Source organism: Nerophis ophidion, linkage group LG23 (assembly GCF_033978795.1).
Source record: "Nerophis ophidion isolate RoL-2023_Sa linkage group LG23, RoL_Noph_v1.0, whole genome shotgun sequence".
NCBI classification, from domain to species: Eukaryota; Metazoa; Chordata; class Actinopteri; order Syngnathiformes; family Syngnathidae; genus Nerophis; species Nerophis ophidion.
Window position 1 is genome coordinate 20,807,680 of NC_084633.1, and position 19,256 is coordinate 20,826,935.

At 33.7% G+C, this 19,256-nt stretch overlaps 1 protein-coding gene across 4 annotated transcripts in view; it reads left to right on the top strand.

Annotated features, from left to right (window-relative positions):
• grid2ipa (glutamate receptor, ionotropic, delta 2 (Grid2) interacting protein, a) overlaps positions 1–19,256 on the top strand; it is a 163,554-nt gene that overhangs the window by 68,483 nt on the left and 75,815 nt on the right. For all 4 annotated transcript variants that reach the window (XM_061885231.1, XM_061885233.1, XM_061885234.1 and 1 more), the window contains one exon: positions 16,114–16,395. In XM_061885231.1, the coding sequence (XP_061741215.1) occupies positions 16,114–16,395 (282 nt within the window). The remainder of the gene's footprint in view (positions 1–16,113; positions 16,396–19,256) is intronic.

Below are 19,256 nucleotides of genomic sequence, written 5' to 3' on the forward strand. Positions count from 1 at the left end.
TGTGTTACAGGGTGGATGTTCTCCCAAAATGTGTTTTTTCCTTCTTGTTTGGTGTGGGTTCACAGTGTGCGCATATTTGCAACAGTGTTAAAGTGCCAAACAGTTCCATTTTTGTTTCATCTGTCCACAGAAGGTGTTGTCTTTGTTCATGTGATGTCAACACACATCATTAACAGCAACATCACGCTGGAACAAAAACAAAATGATCAAACGTACATCTTCCGCGTTTGTAACTGACTGATGTTTGGCACAGCCCCGAGCTGTATATTAATTTATTGTTTTGCCTGGGAAATGGCGGGCATATACACGGCGTGGGCTCATCTAGAAGCAGTATCATGTCCATGAGAAAGGATGTTCTGACTCCCTCTTTTTGGACTTAATGACAACCCAGAACTTCACTTCAAAAAGTGAGCACTTGCGTTCAACGCCGTTTCGTTTTAAAAATGGAGTAAACATATGTCAGTGCTCATAAACAGGCCTTAGAGACACAATGTTCTGTTAGAACAGGGGTGTCAAACTCAAATACAGAGTGGACCAACATTTAAAACAGAACAAAGCCACGGGCCAAGGTTCACCACTTTAACCTTTTAATAGGGACCCAAACAAGTTTTGCATTGAATATTGAACAAGCAATGCTTATATAACTTTATAGTGACATGCAAAATCCAGTTTTAAATAATAATATTAATTAAAGCTGCAAGCAGCGTTGGTCGGGTCCGCCTTTGGCTGCTGCCCCCGAGACCCACGGCCGGATAAGCGTTAGAAGACGCCTTGGAGCCACCATTTTGAGAATCTAATGCATTGTGGAAGTAATGCAGTTGTTGTATTGAAGTGAAAATATCAAACTTCCTGTTGATTTTTGCTAAAGTATGTTTATTATTAAAATGTAGGTCTAAGTGAGACCTACATAGTGTTTTTTGTTTCATGTCTCTCTGACATTCCTACCGGAAGTTACAAGCAGTTTTGTCTGTGTTTTCTTCCTAGGAGCAGTTTGTCCGTGTTGTATTCCTAGAGGGGGCGGTAGAGCGCAGTTTTGAGGTTAGGTTTTTTCATCAGATCGCAATTTTTGCCAGACCTGATGTGTGTGTCAAGTTTGGTGAGTTTAGAAGCATTTTAAGGGGGTCAAATAACAGTTCAAAGAGGCAAAAATGACATTTTTTAGGAGACTTTACGCAGGGGTTCTTTGAAGGCGCGTAAAATCAAAACCTGAGAACTTATCAAAACTCTGTTCTATGCTTTTAATCAGAAGGGTTCAATCTCTCTCCTGTGCGAGTTTGAAGCCAAAACAACAAACGCACTCAGAGGAGATAATTTTTGAAGAAAGGTGACCGGTTTTTACCAAACTTTTGTTTTGAAGGGGGGATTGCAAACTTCCTGTTGATTTTTGTTGTGGGTTGTCAATCTATAAAATGTAGGTCTAAGTGAGACCTACATAGAGTTTTTTGTTTCATGTCTCTCCGACATTCTTACCGGAAGTTACAAGCAGTTGTGTCTGTGTTTTCTTCCTAGGAGCAGTTTTTTTCAGTGTTTTATTCCACAATAGCGCTAGAGCGCAATTTTGAGTTTTGGGGTTTGGTTTTTTTCATTAGATCGCAATATTCGCCAGTCCTGATGTGTGCGCCAAGTTTGGTGACTTTTGAAGCATTTTAAAGGGGTCAAATTACAGCGCAAAGAGGCAAAAATGGCATTTTTGGCGAAAATTTTATTTTGAAGGGGTTTTTGCCAACTTCCTGTAGATTTTTGCTGAAAGAAGTGAGTGTATGAAAATTGGGTCTAAGTCAGACCTACATAGGAGTTTTTGTTTCATGTCGCTATGACATTCCTAACAGAAGTTACATGCAGTTTTGTCTGTCATTTTTTCCTAGGGGGCGCTAGAGCGCAATTTTCATTTTGGGGGATTGGTTGCTTAATATGTTGGGAAGGTTTGCTATACCGTCGTGTGTGTCAAATTTGGTGAGTTTTGAAGCATGTTAAGGGGGTCAAATTACAGCGCGTAGGTGCGGAATAATAATAAAACACAGCAGTTTCAATAGGGTCTAATAATTACACGGCGGGCCAGAGTTCGACGCCCGTGTGTTAGAACATTTCATATAACCACTTTTTTCCTGATTGTATAACAACTGTAGTGCTTGTGGCTGACTTTGCTAAGATGACATGTGAAGTCTGAAGAACCTGCCACAACAAACATCTCCAACTGCATCCTTGCTGACACCAGTAATAAACCCTCCACGTGTTTAAAAACAAAAACAAAGGGAAGAAACACTCCCTGCCTCGCTGTTTTGATGGAAGCACCAATTAGAGAGATATCATAACCCTTCTGCCTAACAGCATCCAGTACAGGAGTTGTGCTCCAATGTTTAACAACAAAACTGCACCGCCTGTCACGCCTTATTTTTAGGGCCCGCATGGTCCATTGCAAAAGGACTTCCACACAGGGAGTCCTTTGACAATGGCCAAATGACCGATTGTTTTTCGTGCGTTTTATTATTCTTTATTTATTATTATTCCGACGCCTCTGTGAACTGTAATGTGACCCCCTGAACATGCTTCAAAACTCACTAAATTTCACACACTCATCAGAACTGGCAAAAATTGCCATCTAATAAAAAACCAAACCCCAAAAATCAATAATGCGCTCCAGCACCTCCTAGGAAAAAAAAAAACAGACTGCTTGTAACTTCCGTTAGGAATGTCGTAGAGACATGAAACAAAAACCTCTATGTAGGTCTGACTTAGACCTACATTTCCAATAAAAAACGTCTATACCCAAAATCAACAGAAGTTTTGCAAAAACTCATTCAAAGCAAAATTTTCGCAAAAAATGCTATTTTTGCCTCTTTGAGCTGCAATTTGACCCCCTTAAAATGCTTCAAAACACACCAAACTTGGCACACACATTGGGACTGGCAGAAATTGCGATCTAATGAAAAAAAAATTAATAAAACTCAAAATTGCGCTCTAGCGCAATTTTTGAATAAAACAAAGAAAAAACTGCTTCCAGGAAGAAAACACGGACAAAACTGCTTGTAACTTCCGGTAGGAATGCCAGAAAGACATGAAACAAAAACTTCTATCAAGGTCTCACTTAGACCTACATTTAGATAATTGACATCCTTCGGCAAAAATCAACAGGAAGTTCAAAATTACCCCTTCAAAATAAAAGTTTTGTAAACAACCGTCACCTTTTTTCAAAAGTTATCTCCTCTGAGCGCGTTTGTCGTTTCGGCTTCAAACTCGCACAGGAGAGAGTTTGGACCCTTCTGATTAAAAGTATAGATCAAAGTTTTGATAAGTTCTCCGGTTTTGATTTTACGCGCCTTCAAAGAACCCCTATGCAAAGTTTCCTAAAAAATGTCATTTTTGCCTCTTTAAACTGTAATTTGACCCCCTTAAAATGCTTCAAAGTGCAAGTTAAAGCTCTGTTATGCAGACCGAAAGCCATTTATCAACAACATCCAGAATCGCCGATCTGTAATTTCACCCCCTTAACATGCTTCAAAACTCACCAAATTTTACACACATATCAGGACTGGCAAAAACTACCATCTAATAAAAAACCCTACCCCAAAAATCTAAATTGCGCTTAGCGCCCCCTAGGAAAAAAGACAGACAAAACTGCATGTAACTTCTGTTAGAAATGTCGTAGAGACATGGAATAAAAAACTTTTATGTAGGTCTGACTAAGATCGGCACTCGGGACACGGCGGCAACAGCCAAAGGCGGACCCGACCAACGCTGCTTGCAGCTTTAATTTATTATTATTCCGACGCCTCTTTGAACTGTAATGTGACCCCCTGAACATGCTTCAAAACTCACTAAATTTCACACACTCATCAGAACTGGCAAAAATTGCCATCTAATAAAAAACCAAACCCCAAAAATCAATAATGCGCGCTAGCACCCCCTAGGAAAAAAAAAAACAGACTGCTTGTAACTTCCGTTAGGAATGTCGTAGAGACATGAAACAAAAACCTCTATGTAGGTCTAACTTAGACCTACATTTCCCAATTTAAACTTCTTTAGCAAAAATCAACAGGAAGTTGGCAAAAACCCCTTCAAAGCAAAATTTTTGCAAAAAATGCTATTTTTGCCTCTTTGAGCTGTAATTTGACCCCCTTAAAATGCTTCAAAACTCACCAAACTTGGCACACACATCAGGACTGGCGGAAAAAACAATTTAATAAAAAAAACAAAACCAAAAACTCAAAATTGCGCTGTAGCGCAACTTTTGAATAAAACACAGACAAAACTGCTCTTAGGGAGAAAACACAGACAAAACTGCTTGTAACTTCCGGTAAGAATGCCGGAAAGACATGAAACAAAAACTTCTATGTAGGTCCCCCCCCAACAAAAACCTTCCCCCCCATTTACTTCCGGGGTCATGATTAATACAGACGTTTTGTTAACGCTATGTTGTAAAAATATAATGCTATATTATAAAAACAATTTAAAAACACAAGCTATGGGATGACGCATTTACTTCCGGGGTCACGTTTCCTCTTAAGTCAGGGGTGTCAAACTCAAATACAGAGTGGGACAAAATTCTAAAAACTGAACAAAGCCGCGGGCCAAGGTTGAACAAATTAACCTTTTAATAGGGACCCAAACAAGTTTTGCATTGAATATTGAACAAGCAAGGCTTATATAACTTTATAGTGACATGCAAAATAGAGTTTTGTTAGTAGCGGGGGTGTATATTGGAGCGTCCCGGAAGAGTTAGTGCTGCAAGGGGTTCTGGGTATTTTTTCTGTTGTTTTTATGTTGTGTTACGGTGCGGATGTTCTCCCGAAATGTGTTTGTCATTCTTGTTTGGTGTGGGTTCACAGTGTCAAAGTTGTTTATAAGGCCACCCTCAGTGTGACCTGTATGGCTGTCGACCAAGTATGCATTGCATTCACTTGTGTGTGTGTAGAAGCCGCATATATTACGTGACTGGGCCGGCACGCTGTTTGTATGGAGGAAAAGCGGACGTGACGACAGGTTGTAGAGGACGTTAAAAGCAGTACCTTTAAGGCACGCCCCCAATATTGTTGGCTGGGTGGAAATTCGGGAGAATGGGGCAACCATTCTCCCGAATTTCCACCCAGACTTTGGTCGCGTTACAAATTACAAAAAAATACGGGGGAAAAAATGAACTAAAAGCAGTCTTTTTCTCACAATGTGTCGACTTTTTTCCTATAAAGTTGGGAACAATTTATCATATTCTTTCTGGATGGATGGATGGATGGATGGATGGATGGATGGATGGATGGATGGATGGATGGATGGGTGGATGGATGGATGGATGGATGGATGGGTCGCCCCATCTGTGGTCCGTGACCCGTTTGTCATCGGCCTGAAGCACATTTCAAAAAAACAAAAAACAGAGATCTCATTTTCACCCCTGCTGGTGACATCTATCAAAATGAGGGTGGGCCCAAAAAGGAGGGATTTTTCCAATGGACCGTGTGTCGCTTTTAAAAGTGCTCCCCCTCTAGTCAACATATGAAATAACAAGTGCGTGTAAGAAATTGAAATTCGCCCCCTTTCGCCAAAATTAATCCCAAAAAATAAATATGTATTTACGGACATACTGTAATAACTAGAAGTAAAAATGAAGATTAAAAAACAATTACAAACAAAAAAAAATGTACTTTTTCTTACAAAATGTCGACTTTTTTCTTATCAAATTGGGAACAATTTCTCATATTCTTTCTGTTAATGTAATATTGCAATATTTTCTCGTAAAATTATAAATTTTGTCTAAAATTATTCCTTTTTTATGTAAAATGTTTACTTTTTTATGTAAAATTATTACTTTTAAATGCAAAATGTCACATACAGTTCAGACTTTTTTCACAGTATTGCCAATTTTTTTGTTGATTTTGTAAACTAGTGATGTTTTTTTGATTAAAATTATGACTTGTCCATTTATAATATTGCCAACATTTTAAAGTTTTCTTATAAAATTGTGACTTTGGTCACGTTACAAATAAACAAAAATATGGGAAAAAAAATGAACTAAAAGCAGTCTTTTTCTCACAATGTGTCGACTTTTTTCCTATAAAATTGGGAACAATTTCTCATATTCTTTCTGTTTCTGTAATATTGCAATATTTTATCGTAAAATTATAACATTTGTATAAAATTATTACTTTTCTATGTAAAATTATTACTCTTAAATGCAAAATGTCACATACAGTTTAGACTTTTTTCACAGTATTGCCAATTTTTTTGTTGATTTTGTAAAATAGTGACGTTTTTTTGAATAAAATTATGACTTGTCCATTTATAATATTACCAACATTTTAAAGTTTTCTTATAAAATTGTGACTTTGGTCGCGTTACAAATCACAAACAAAAATATGGAAAAAAAACAAAACTAAAAGCAGTCTTTTTCTCACAATGTGTGGACTTTTTTCCTATAAAATTGGGAACAATTTCTCATATTCTTTCTGCTTCTGTAATATTGCAATATTTTAAATTATAACTTTTGTGTAAAATTATTACTTTTTTTATGTAAAATTATTACTCTTAAATGCAAAATGTCACATACAGTTCAGACTTTTTTCACAGTATTGCCAATTTTTTTGTTGATTTTGTAAAATAGTGACGTTTTTTTGAATAAAATTATGACTTGTCCATTTATAATATTGCCAACATTTTAAAGTTTTCTTATAAAATTGTGACTTTGGTCACGTTACAAATACACAAAAATATGGGGAAAAAATTAACCAAAAGCAGTCTTTTTCTCACAATGTGTCGACTTTTTTCCTATAAAATTGGGAACAAATTCTCATATTCTTTCTGTTTATGTAATATTGCAATATTTTCTCGTAAAATTATAACTTTTGTGTAAAATACTTTTTTTATGTAAAATTATTACTTTTAAATGCAAAATGTCACATACAGTTCAGACTTTTTTCACAGTATTGCCAATTTTTTTGTTGATTTTGTAAAATAGTGACGTTTTTTGGAATAAAATTATGACTTGTCCATTTATAATATTGCCATCATTTTAAAGTTTTCTTATAAAATTGTGACTTTGGTCACGTTACAAATACACAAAAATATGGGGAAAAAAATGAACTAAAAGCAGTCTTTTTCTCACAATGTGTCGACTTTTTTCCTATAAAATTGGGAACAATTTCTCATATTCTTTCTGTTTCTGTAATATTGCAATATTTTCTCGTAAAATTATAACTTTTTTGTAAAATTACTTTTTTATGTAAAATTATTACTTTTAAATGCAAAATGTCACATACAGTTCAGACTTTTTTCACAGTATTGCCAATTTTTTTGTTGATTTTGTAAAATAGTGACGTTTTTTGGAATAAAATTATGACTTGTGCATTTATAATATTGCCAACATTTTAAAGTTTTCTTATAAAATTGTGACTTTGGTCGCGTTACAAATTACAAACAAAAATGGGGGGGAAAAAATGAACTAAAAGCAGTCTTTTTCTCACAATGTGTCGACTTTTTTCTTATAAAATTGGGAACAATTTCTCATATTCTTTCTGTTTCTGTAATAATGCAATATTTTCTCGTAAAAGTATTACTTTTTTATGTAAAATTACTTTTTAATGTAAAATGTTTACTTTTATTTAAAATTACTTTTAAAAGCAAAATGTCACATACAAATCTGACTTTTATCACAATATAGCCAATTTTTTTGTTGATCTTGTAAAATAGTGACATTTGTTGAGTAAAATTATGACTTTTTTCATAACTTTTCCCAAGCAAAATTCTGATTATTATTATAATATTGCCAACATTTTAAAGTTTTATAAAATTGTGACTTTGGTCGCGTTACAAATTACAAACAAAAATATGGAGAAAAAAAAGTAACTAAAAGCAGTCTTTTTCTCACAATGTGTCGACTTTTTTCCTATAAAATTGGGAACAATTTCTCATATTCTTTCTGTTTCTGTAATATTGCAATATTTTCTCTTAAAATTATAACTTTTGTGTAAAATACTTTTTTTATGTAAAATTATTACTTTTAAATGCAAAATGTCACATACAGTTCAGACTTTTTTCACATTATTGCCAATTTTTTTGTTGATCTCGTAAAATAGTGGCGTTTTTTGAATAAATTTATGACTTGTCCATTTATAATATTGCCAACATTTTAAAGTTTTCTTATAAAATTGTGACTTTGGTCGCGTTACAAATTACAAACAAAAATATGGAAAAAAAACAAAACTAAAAGCAGTCTTTTTCTCACAATGTGTCGACTTTTTTTCCTATAAAATTGGGATCAATTTCTCATATTATTTCTGTTTCTGTAATGCAATATTTTCTTTAAAAATTATTACTTTTTTATGTCAAATTATTACTTTTATGTAAAATTACTTTTAAATGCAAAATGTCACATACAAATCTGACTTTTATCACAATATAGCCAATTTTTGTTGTTGTTCTTGTAAAATAGTGACATTTGTTGAGTAAAATTATGTCTTTTTTCATCATTTTTCCCAAGCAAAATTCTGATTATTATTATAATATTGCCAACATTTTAAAGTTTTATAAAATTGTGACTTTGGTCGCGTTACAAATTACAAACAAAAATATGGAGAAAAAAAATGAACTAAAAGCAGTCTTTTTCTCACAATGTGTCGACTTTTTTCCTATAAAATTGGGAACAATTTCTCATATTCTTTCTGTTTCTGTAATAATGCAATATTTTCTCGTAAAATTATTTCTTTTTTATGTAAAGTTACTTTTTAATGTAAAATGTTTACTTTTATGTAAAATTACTTTTAAATGCAAAATGTCACATACAAATCTGACTTTTATCACAATGAAGCCATTTTTTGTTGTTCTTGTAAAATAGTGACATTTGTTGAGTAAAATTATGACTTTTTTCATCATTTTTCCCAAGCAAAATTCTGATTATTATTATAATATTGCCAACATTTTAAAGTTTTATAAAATTGTGACTTTGGTCACGTTACAAATTACAAACAAAAATATGGAAAAAAAAATGAACTAAAAGCAGTCTTTTTCTCACAATGTGTCGACTTTTTTCCTGTAAAATTGGGAACAATTTCTCATATTCTTTCTGTTTCTGTAATATTGCAATATTTTCTCGTAAAATTATAACTTTTGTTTAAAATACTTTTTCATGTAAAATTATTACTTTTAAATGCAAAATGTCACATACAGTTCAGACTTTTTTCACAGGATTGCCAATTTTTTTCTTGATTTTGTAAAATAGTGACGTTTTTTTTAATAAAATTATGACTTGTCCATTTATAATATTGCCAACATTTTAAAGTTTTCTTATAAAATTGTGACTTTGGTCGCGTTACAAATTACAAACAAAAATATGGAAAAAAAACAAAACTAAAAGCAGTCTTTTTCGCACAATGTGTGGACTTTTTTCCTATAACATTGGGAACAATTTCTCATATTCTTTCTGTTTCTGTAATGCAATATATTTTTTTTAAATTATAACTTTTTTTTATGTAAATTTATTACTTTTTAATGTAAAATGTTTACTTTTATGTAAAATTACTTTTAAAAGCAAAATTTCACATACAAATCTGACTTTTATCACAATATAGCCAATTTTTGTTGTTGTTTTTGTAAAATAGTGACATTTGTTGAGTAAAATTATGACTTTTTTCATAATTTTTCCCAAGCAAAATTCTGATTATTATTATAATATTGCCAACATTTTAAAGTTTTAGAAAATTGTGACGTTTGTCGCGTTACAAATTACAAACAAAAATATGGAGGAAAAAAAATGAACTAAAAGCAGTCTTTTTCTCACAATGTGTCGACTTTTTTCCTATAAAATTGGGAACAATTTCTCATATTCTTTCTGTTTCTGTAATGCAATATTTTCTTTTAAAATATTACTTTTTAATGTAAAATGTTTACTTTTATGTAAAATTACTTTTAAATGCAAAATGTCACATACAAATCTGACTTTTATCACAATAAAGCCAATTTTTTTGTTGATCTTGTAAAATAGTGACATTTGTTGAGTAAAATTATGACTTTTTTCATCATTTTTCCCAAGCAAAATTCTGATTATTATTATAATAATGCCAACATTTTAAAGTTTTATAAAATTGTGACTTTGGTCGCGTTACAAATTACAAACAAAAATATGGAGAAAAAAAATGAACTAAAAGCAGTCTTTTTCTCACAATGTGTCGACTTTTTTCCTATAAAATTGGGAACAATTTCTCATATTCTTTCTGTTTCTGTAATAATGCAATATTTTCTCGTAAAATTATTTCTTTTTTATGTAAAGTTACTTTTTAATGTAAAATGTTTACTTTTATGTAAAATTACTTTCAAAAGCAAAATGTCACATACAAATCTGACTTTTATCACAATGAAGCCATTTTTTGTTGTTCTTGTAAAATAGTGACATTTGTTGAGTAAAATTATGACTTTTTTTCATCATTTTTCCCAAGCAAAATTCTGATTATTATTATAATATTGCCAACATTTTAAAGTTTTATAAAATTGTGACTTTGGTCACGTTACAAATTACAAACAAAAATATGGAAAAAAAAATGAACTAAAAGCAGTCTTTTTCTCACAATGTGTCGACTTTTTTCCTGTAAAATTGGGAACAATTTCTCATATTCTTTCTGTTTCTGTAATATTGCAATATTTTCTCGTAAAATTATAACTTTTGTTTAAAATACTTTTTTATGTAAAATTATTACTCTTAAATGCAAAATGTCACATACAGTTCAGACTTTTTTCACAGTATTGCCAATTTTTTTTCTTGATTTTGTAAAATAGTGACGTTTTTTTGAATAAAATTATGACTTGTCCATTTATAATATTGCCAACATTTTAAAGTTTTCTTATAAAATTGTGACTTTGGTCGCGTTACAAATTACAAACAAAAATATGGGGGAAAAAATGAACTAAAAGCAGTCTTTTTCTCACAATGTGTCGACTTTTTTCCTATAAAGTTGGGAACAATTTCTCATATTCTTTCTGTTTCTGTAATGCAATATTTTCTTTTAAAATTATAACTTTTTTATGTAAATTTATTACTTTTTAATGTAAAATGTTTACTTTTATGTAAAATTACTTTTAAATGCAAAATGTCACATACAAATCTGACTTTTATCACAATATAGCCAATTTTTGTTGTTGTTTTTGTAAAATAGTGACATTTGTTGAGTAAAATTATGACTTTTTTCATCATTTTTCCCAAGCAAAATTCTGATTATTATTATAATATTGCCAACATTTTAAAGTTTTCTTATAAAATTGTGACGTTTGTCACGTTACAAATTACAAACAAAAATATGGAGAAAAAAAAGTAACTAAAAGCAGTCTTTTTCTCACAATGTGTCGACTTTTTTCCTATAAAATTGGGAACAACTTCTCATATTCTTTCTGTTTCTGTAATAATGCAATATTTTCTCGTAAAATTATTACTTTTTTATGTAAAATTATTACTTTTTAATGTAGAATGTTTACTTTTATGTAAAATTACTTTTAAAAGCAAAATGTCACATACAAATCTGACTTATCACAATAAAGCCATTTTTTGTTGTTGTTCTTGTAAAATAGTGACATTTGTTGAGTAAAATTATGACTTTTTTCATCATTTTTCCCAAGCAAAATTCTGATTATTATTATAATATTGCCAACATTTTAAAGTTTTCTTATAAAATCGTGACTTTGGTTGAGTACAATGACGACTCTTTTTACAAAATGGCCCAAAATTTTAAGCTTTTCATGTAAAAATGCGACTGTTAATGAGCAAAATTCAAACTTTTATCATAATACTGCACACATGTTCAGTTTTTCTTGCAACATTTTGACTTGTCTTGAATAAAATTACACCTTTTAAGTTTTTCTTGTGAAACTGTGACCTGTCATTTTTCACAACAAGCTTTTTTATATGTGCATAGTATGTATTTATTATTCATGTTGTAAATACACATCTTTATATATCTAGAAAGGCTGCTCCTAACGAGGGAGGCATTTTTATCAGCTATTAGAAGGTAACAAATACAAGATTGTGTACGTGTATGTGTATGTGTGTGTGTATGTGTGTGTGTGTGTGTGTGTGTGTGTGTGTGTGTGCGTGTGCGTGTGTGTGTGTGTGTGTAGATGCTGAATGTAAGTGGGGCATTGTGGAACATGCAAAGCACTCTGTAGACGTGTGAGGAACTGAGATGACAACGACTGCTGCATCCTTTTGTAGGAAGGATGCAGAAAGTAGCAAATATGCCGAGTGAGGCGACTGTACGTACAGTAGAAGCAATTGGCCTAGACTTTGTACACATTGTTAAACACATTTCTGGGTCGATCCCGTTTCTCTTGCTCTCGAAAATAATTGGCGTCATAAACCAGAGAATCGAGTCTTCTGAAGTGAAATAATTTAGGCACAGAGAAAAAATACCCCTTTTATTTTACCGCCATACATAAAAAGTGGTTGAAAATGTGTTGATAAAATGATGTGCTGTAGCAGACTTGGGCAAATGAAGGACTTGTGGGCCATATGCGGCTCGTTAAGCTTTTCAATTTGGCCTGCTGGACATTCCCAAATAATTATTTTAGATGTTTAATATGTAAAGTGTAGCTGCAATTATGATGTGTACTCATGTTTTATAATGACCTCAAGTCTTCAACTATACTAAGTCTTTAGATACTTGGAATATGCATGATATACTAGTTACTATGGTCATCTAATTAGTTACTATGGTCATCTAATTAGTTACTATGGTCATCTAATTAGCTACTATGGTCATCTAGTTAGTTACTATGGTCATCTAGTTAGTTACTATGGTCATCTAATTAGTTACTATGGTCATCTAGTTAGTTACTATGGTCATCTAATTAGTTACTATGGTCATCTAATTAGTTACTATGGTCATCTAGTTAGTTACTATGGTCATCTAATTAGTTACTATGGTCATCTAGTTAGTTACTATGGTCATCTAATTAGTTACTATGGTCATCTAATTAGTTACTATGGTCGTCTAATTAGTTACTATGGTCATCTAATTAGTTACTATGGTCGTCTAATTAGTTACTATGGTCATCTAATTAGTTACTATGGTCGTCTAATTAGTTACTATGGTCGTCTAATTAGTTACTATGGTCGTCTAATTAGTTACTATGGTCATCTAATTAGTTACTATGGTCATCTAATTAGTTACTATGGTCGTCTAATTAGTTACTATGGTCATCTAATTAGTTACTATGGTCATCTAATTAGTTACTATGGTCATCTAGTTAGTTACTATGGTCATCTAGTTAGTTACTATGGTCATCTAGTTAGTTACTATAGTCATCTAATTAGTTACTATAGTCATCTAATTAGTTACTCTGGTAATGTAAGTCACAGCAGCTCAGACGAGGTACCAAGCAGTGTGGGTGGGGAGTGTTTCCACAGAGTGTTTCCAGAGCCTGAAACATGGGTCTCAGGGACAGACGCGGAAGGAAATTTCTGCAACAAAGTTCTTAAGTTTATTGATATATAAATGTAACAAGAAAAACTGAACATTTGTGCAATATTCTGATAAAAGTTGGAATTTGACTAAATAACAGTCTCAATTTTACAAGAAGAGCTTAAAATGTTATGAAAAGTCGCAATTTTACTCAACAAAAGTCACAATTTCATAAGAAAACTTAAAAATGTTGGTAATATTCTAATAATGGGAATTTTGCTTGGCAAAAGTCATAATTTTACTCCCAAAAACATCACTAAATTCTACAAATACAACCAAAACATTGGCAATATTGTGTGATACAAGTCAGAATTTGATATGACGAATGTCACCATTTTGCATTAAAAAGTAATAATTGTACATTAAAAAAAGGAATAATTTTAAGCGAAAAATAATGCAATATTGCAGAAACAGAAATATGAGAAATTGTTCCCAATTTTATAAGACAAAAAGTCGACATTGTGACAAAAAGACTGCTTTTAGTTTTTTTTCCCGTTTTTTTTCTCGATTATTTACTTCAAGTTATTACAGTATGTCTATATTTACATATTTATTTTTTTTTTTTTAAATTAATTTTGGCCAAAAGGGGGCGCATTTCAATATCTTACACACACTTGTTATTTCATATGTTGACCAGAGGGGGAGCACTTTTAAAAGCGACACACAGTCAATGTGAAAAAAATCCCCCCTTTTTGGGACCCCCCTCATTTTGATAGATGTCACCACAAATGAGACATTCTCTATTAGATGCAATGTTATTGGGACCATGATTTATGTCATCACTTCTTCACACCTCCTCATATGGAAGATACTTTTCCTTCTTCATGTCTCAAGAAGGCTAGAAATACAAGAAAAAACACACACTTGTATTTGTTACCTTCTTGAGACCTCCGAAAAAAGCCTAATTAGGACCAGCCTTTTTAGATATATAAAGATTTGTATTTACAATAATAATTAGTGTCAGGTTTAAACATGGATGACATCTAGCACGGTGGCAGAGGGGTTAGTGCGTCTGCCTCACAATACGAAGGTCCTGAGTAGTCCTGAGTTCAATCCCGGGCTCGGGATCTTTCTGTGTGGAGTTTGCATGTTCTCCCCGTGACTGCGTGGGTACTCCGGCTTCCTCCCACCTCCAAAGACATGCACCTGGGGATAGGCCCCTCCCACCTCCAAAGACATGCACCTGGGGATAGGCCCCTCCCACCTCCAAAGACATGCACCTGGGGATAGGTTGATTGACAACACTAAATGGTCCCTAGTGTGTGAATGTTGTCTGTCTATCTGTGTTGGCCCTGCGATGAGGTGGCGACTTGTCCAGGGTGTACCGCGCCTTCTGCCGAATGAAGCCGAGATAGGCTCCAGCAACCCCTGCGACTCCGAAAGGGACAAGCAGTAGAAAATGGAAGGATGGGATGTACATTTATTAAACGAGACAAGAAGCAAGGAATTAAAGAGACGGAATGAGATTTTGGCTCAATTTGAGGAGAAACCTCTGGGCTGCACTCTAGTTCAGTCTCCAGTACGCTCTGGCGAAAGATTGTACGTCACCTCTTCATATTTGGACTTTCCCTTTTCACATAACAGCTGTTTCTAAAAGAATGGGGGAGGTATGTAAACAGCCATTGTTTTCGGTCACATTAACAAAAAAGATGCCTCGGGCTTCGACTGGTCCTGGATCGAGCTTGGATCACAATGGATAACCCCTTCGGTCTCCTCCCATCGTCCACAATGGAATTTTACAAGCCTTTGGCATGGTACAACAAAAACAGCCTCAGTCTGCTCGCCGGAAGTTTACGAAAACTGAAACCTTTGTGATAACTTACACATAATTATTCTAACAATTAGTCTTCCTAAAAATAGATATACCGGCCCCCAAACACATTTTTTTTTTCTAAATCTGGCCCCCCGAGTGAAAATAATGGCCCGGGCTTGTGCTATAGCATGAAATGTGCACATGATGCAAAGGAATAGCAGAAGTTGGTCATGAACTGAGAAGTGGGAGTGGAGGTGCTTTTGTCGCTGTGGCGAGGTGGAGCCAGCAGTCCGATAGAGAGGCAGGGCACGCCCAAGATGGCGGTGAGGAGGCGGCGACGGCGAGCGAGTGGGGTGCACCGAGAGCGAAGCCTCAATCAAGATCAGGTGCGTGGATCGCGCACCTGGCGACAATCCAATAATCCTCTCACAGTTGAAAAGGGCGACGGCTGTAAATGTCAGAGGGCGAGGCGGAGAGACTGGAAGGAGCAAGAGTGCAGCTGACGCAGAGCGAGAGAGGAGGAGAGGCGAAGACAGGCAACATGTGAGCAGAGAAGAGGAGCTGAAAAGCCACCTGGACTGAGGTTTTTATAGAAATAAACAAAGTCAAACTGCTCAAAGCCATGTCCTTCCTTGGTGGTCCTGGGAACCCATGCAACAGCGTGAGACTGTTACAGTCGCTTAAGTTTTTTTTGCATTTAAGTGAGTGAGAAAACTTTTATCTTGCTGCAGCTGGGATAGAAGTGCGCACAACTAAAGCTTCACTCATGTTTTTTTTTTTGCAGCGCGTTGAATATTTGGAATGACTATTTTGGAATCAATTAAATGGATTCTGCCTGTGGAAAAAACACGTATCCAGATGAGAAGTTTAGATCTTGACTGACAGTGTGAAGTTTACCTGTAGAACTTCACAAATCTGCACAATGTTCTCCAGGATCTTCATCCCCAAGAAGCATCGGGAGCGTTTCGACGAGGTGGTTTCCCAAAGCCTGATGAGCCGCATCAAGGGGCGGAGCTTCAGCGACCCCAGCCGTAGCCGCCTACGCCGAAGCCGGAGCCGCAGCGAGGACCAACCCGAACACCTCCTGGTCTCCACCAGGGCCAGTTCTGTGCCGCGTACCCACGCGGAGGAGGGCGCCATCCCCCCGGCCCGAGGGATGCGGAAGACCACGTCGCTCATCGCCGGCCACTCCGCCGGTGCTGCCACCAACTGCAGGTCGGTGTGACGCCAGGAAGCATTGCTGTGGTGCGTCTTACTATTGTTATTACACCATTTTTCATGGGTTTTATTACATTTTTTTTAAACTAAAATTAAAAAAAATATGGTAACTTGCGATAATTTTACTTCAAAATGTAGTGTTTATTACAGTAATTGGAAGTAGTGCTGTTTTTATGGTTAAAAAAAAAACTGGCTACTCAGGTGCCAGAATTTTACTGTAAAATTTACATTTATTTTTTACTGTCAATGAAAAAATAAATTGCAATTTTACGGTAAAATTTTGGCACCTGAGTATCCAGTTTTTTTACAATAAAACTCCGATAAGTCTACAGTTTTTGATTTGCGGTGAAAAAAAATAAATAAATCTTGCTGTTTAGGTGCCCAAATTTTACTGTCAAATTTCTGCGTTTTTTTAATTGACAGTAAAAAATAAATGTAAATTTTACAGTAAAATTCTGCTAACTGAGGTGGCAGTTTTTTGTTGTTGTTTTTTTAACCCCAAAACTGACTGCTCAGGTGCCAAAATTTCACGTTTTTTTTTTTATTGAGAGTAAAAAATAAATGTAAATTTTACAGTAAAATTCTGGCAACTGAGGTGGCAGTTTTTTATTGTTGTTTTTTTTTAACCCAAAAACTGGCTGCTCAGGTGCCAAAATTTCACGTTTTGTTTTTATTGAGAGTAAAAAATAAATGTAAATATTACATCAAAATTCTGGCAACTGAGCTGCCAGTTTTTTGTTGTTGTTTTTTTTTTTACCAAAAAACTGGCTGCTAAGGTGCCCAAATTTTACTGTAAAATGTCAGTGTTTTTTGTATTGACAGTAAAAAATAAATGTAAATTTTACAGTAAAATTCTGGCAACTGAGGTGCAAGTTTTTTGTTGTTGGTTTTTTTAACCAAAAAACTGACTGTTCGGGTGCCAAATTTCACGTTTTTTTTATTGACAGTAAAAAAAAAAAAGTACATTTTACAGTCAAATTCTGGCAACTGAGCTGCCAGTTTTTTGTTGTTTTTTTCTACCAAAAGACTGGCTGCTAACGTGCCAAACTTTTACTGTAAAATTTCAGTTGTTTTTTTTATTGACAGTAAAAAATAAATGTAAATTTTACAGTAAAATTCTGGCAACTGAGGTGCCAGTTTTTTGTTATTGGTTTTTTAACCGAAAAACTGGCTGCTCAGGTGCCAAAATTTCACGTTTTTTTTTATTGAGAGTAAAAAATAAATGTAAATTCTACAGCAAAATTCTGGCAACTGAGCTGCCAGTTTTTTGTTGTTGTTTTTTACCAAAAGACTGGCTGCTAAGGTGCCAAACTTTTACTGTAAAATTTCAGGTTTTTTTATTGACAGTAAAAAATTAATGTAAAAATTACAGCAAAATTCTGGCAACTGAGCTGCCAGTTTTTTGTTGTTGTTTTTTTTTTTTACCAAAAAACTGGCTGCTAAGGTGCCCAAATTTTACTGTAAAATGTCAGTGTTTTTTGTATTGACAGTAAAAAATAAATGTAAATTTTACAGTAAAATTCTGGCAACTGAGGTGCAAGTTTTTTGTTGTTGGTTTTTTTAACCAAAAAACTGACTGTTCGGGTGCCAAATTTCACGTTTTTTTTATTGACAGTAAAAAATAAATGTAAATTTTACAGTAAAATTCTGGCAACTGAGGTGCCAGTTTTTTGTTATTGGTTTTTTAACCGAAAAACTGGCTGCTCAGGTGCCAAAATTTCACGTTTTTTTTTATTGAGAGTAAAAAATAAATGTAAATTCTACAGCAAAATTCTGGCAACTGAGCTGCCAGTTTTTTGTTGTTGTTTTTTACCAAAAGACTGGCTGCTAAGGTGCCAAACTTTTACTGTAAAATTTCAGGTTTTTTTATTGACAGTAAAAAATTAATGTAAAAATTACAGCAAAATTCTGGCAACTGAGCTGCCAGTTTTTTGTTGTTGTTTTTTTTTTTACCAAAAAACTGGCTGCTAAGGTGCCAAACTTTTACTGTAAAATTTCAGTTGTTTTTTTTATTGAAAGTAAAAAATAAATGTAAATTTTACAGTAAAATTCTGGCAACTGAGGTGCCAGTTTTTTGTTGTTGGTTTTTTAACACAAAAACTGGCTGCTCAGGTGCCAAAATTTCAGGTTTTTTTTTATTGACAGTAAAAAATAAATGTAAATTCTACAGCAAAATTCTGGCAACTGAGGTGCCAGTTTTTTTTTGTTTTTTTTTGTTTTTTTTGGGGTATTTTTACCAAAAGACTGACTGCTAAGGTGCCAAAATTTTACTGTAAAATTTTGGCAACTGAGCAGCCAGTTTTGTTTTGTTTTTGTTTTGTTTTACCGCAAACTAACAACTGTGAATTTTTTGGTGTATTACTGTAAATGCCAAAACGGCACCGCAGTTTATTATTATAACAAAGTACAGTTTTTTTTTCCATTTAGAGAACACACACGTGTTTGTAACAATACTTCACAATAACAACATAGGCCAAAATTATTTATTTTTTCAATTTTGACAAAGTCGAGACGGTCCGTTCATTACATTACATCCAAAGTGTCAAAGTGGTTTTCCACTGAGGGCCACATCACAGTTATGTTTGGCCCCAGAGGGCCACTTCTAAAAGTGAATACTATTATTACACCATTTTTAAAATGTATTTTATTACTAGATTTTTTTTTTTAATTAAAATGTAAAAAAAAATTGGTAACTTGCAATAATTTCACCTCAAAATATAGTGCGTATTTCTGTAAATGGAAAAACAGCAATGCTGTTTTTATGGTAAAAAAAAAAAAAGGCAGCTCAGTTGCCATAATTTTACTGTAAAATTTATATTTTACTGTCAATAAAAAAACTAAAATTTTACTGTTAAATT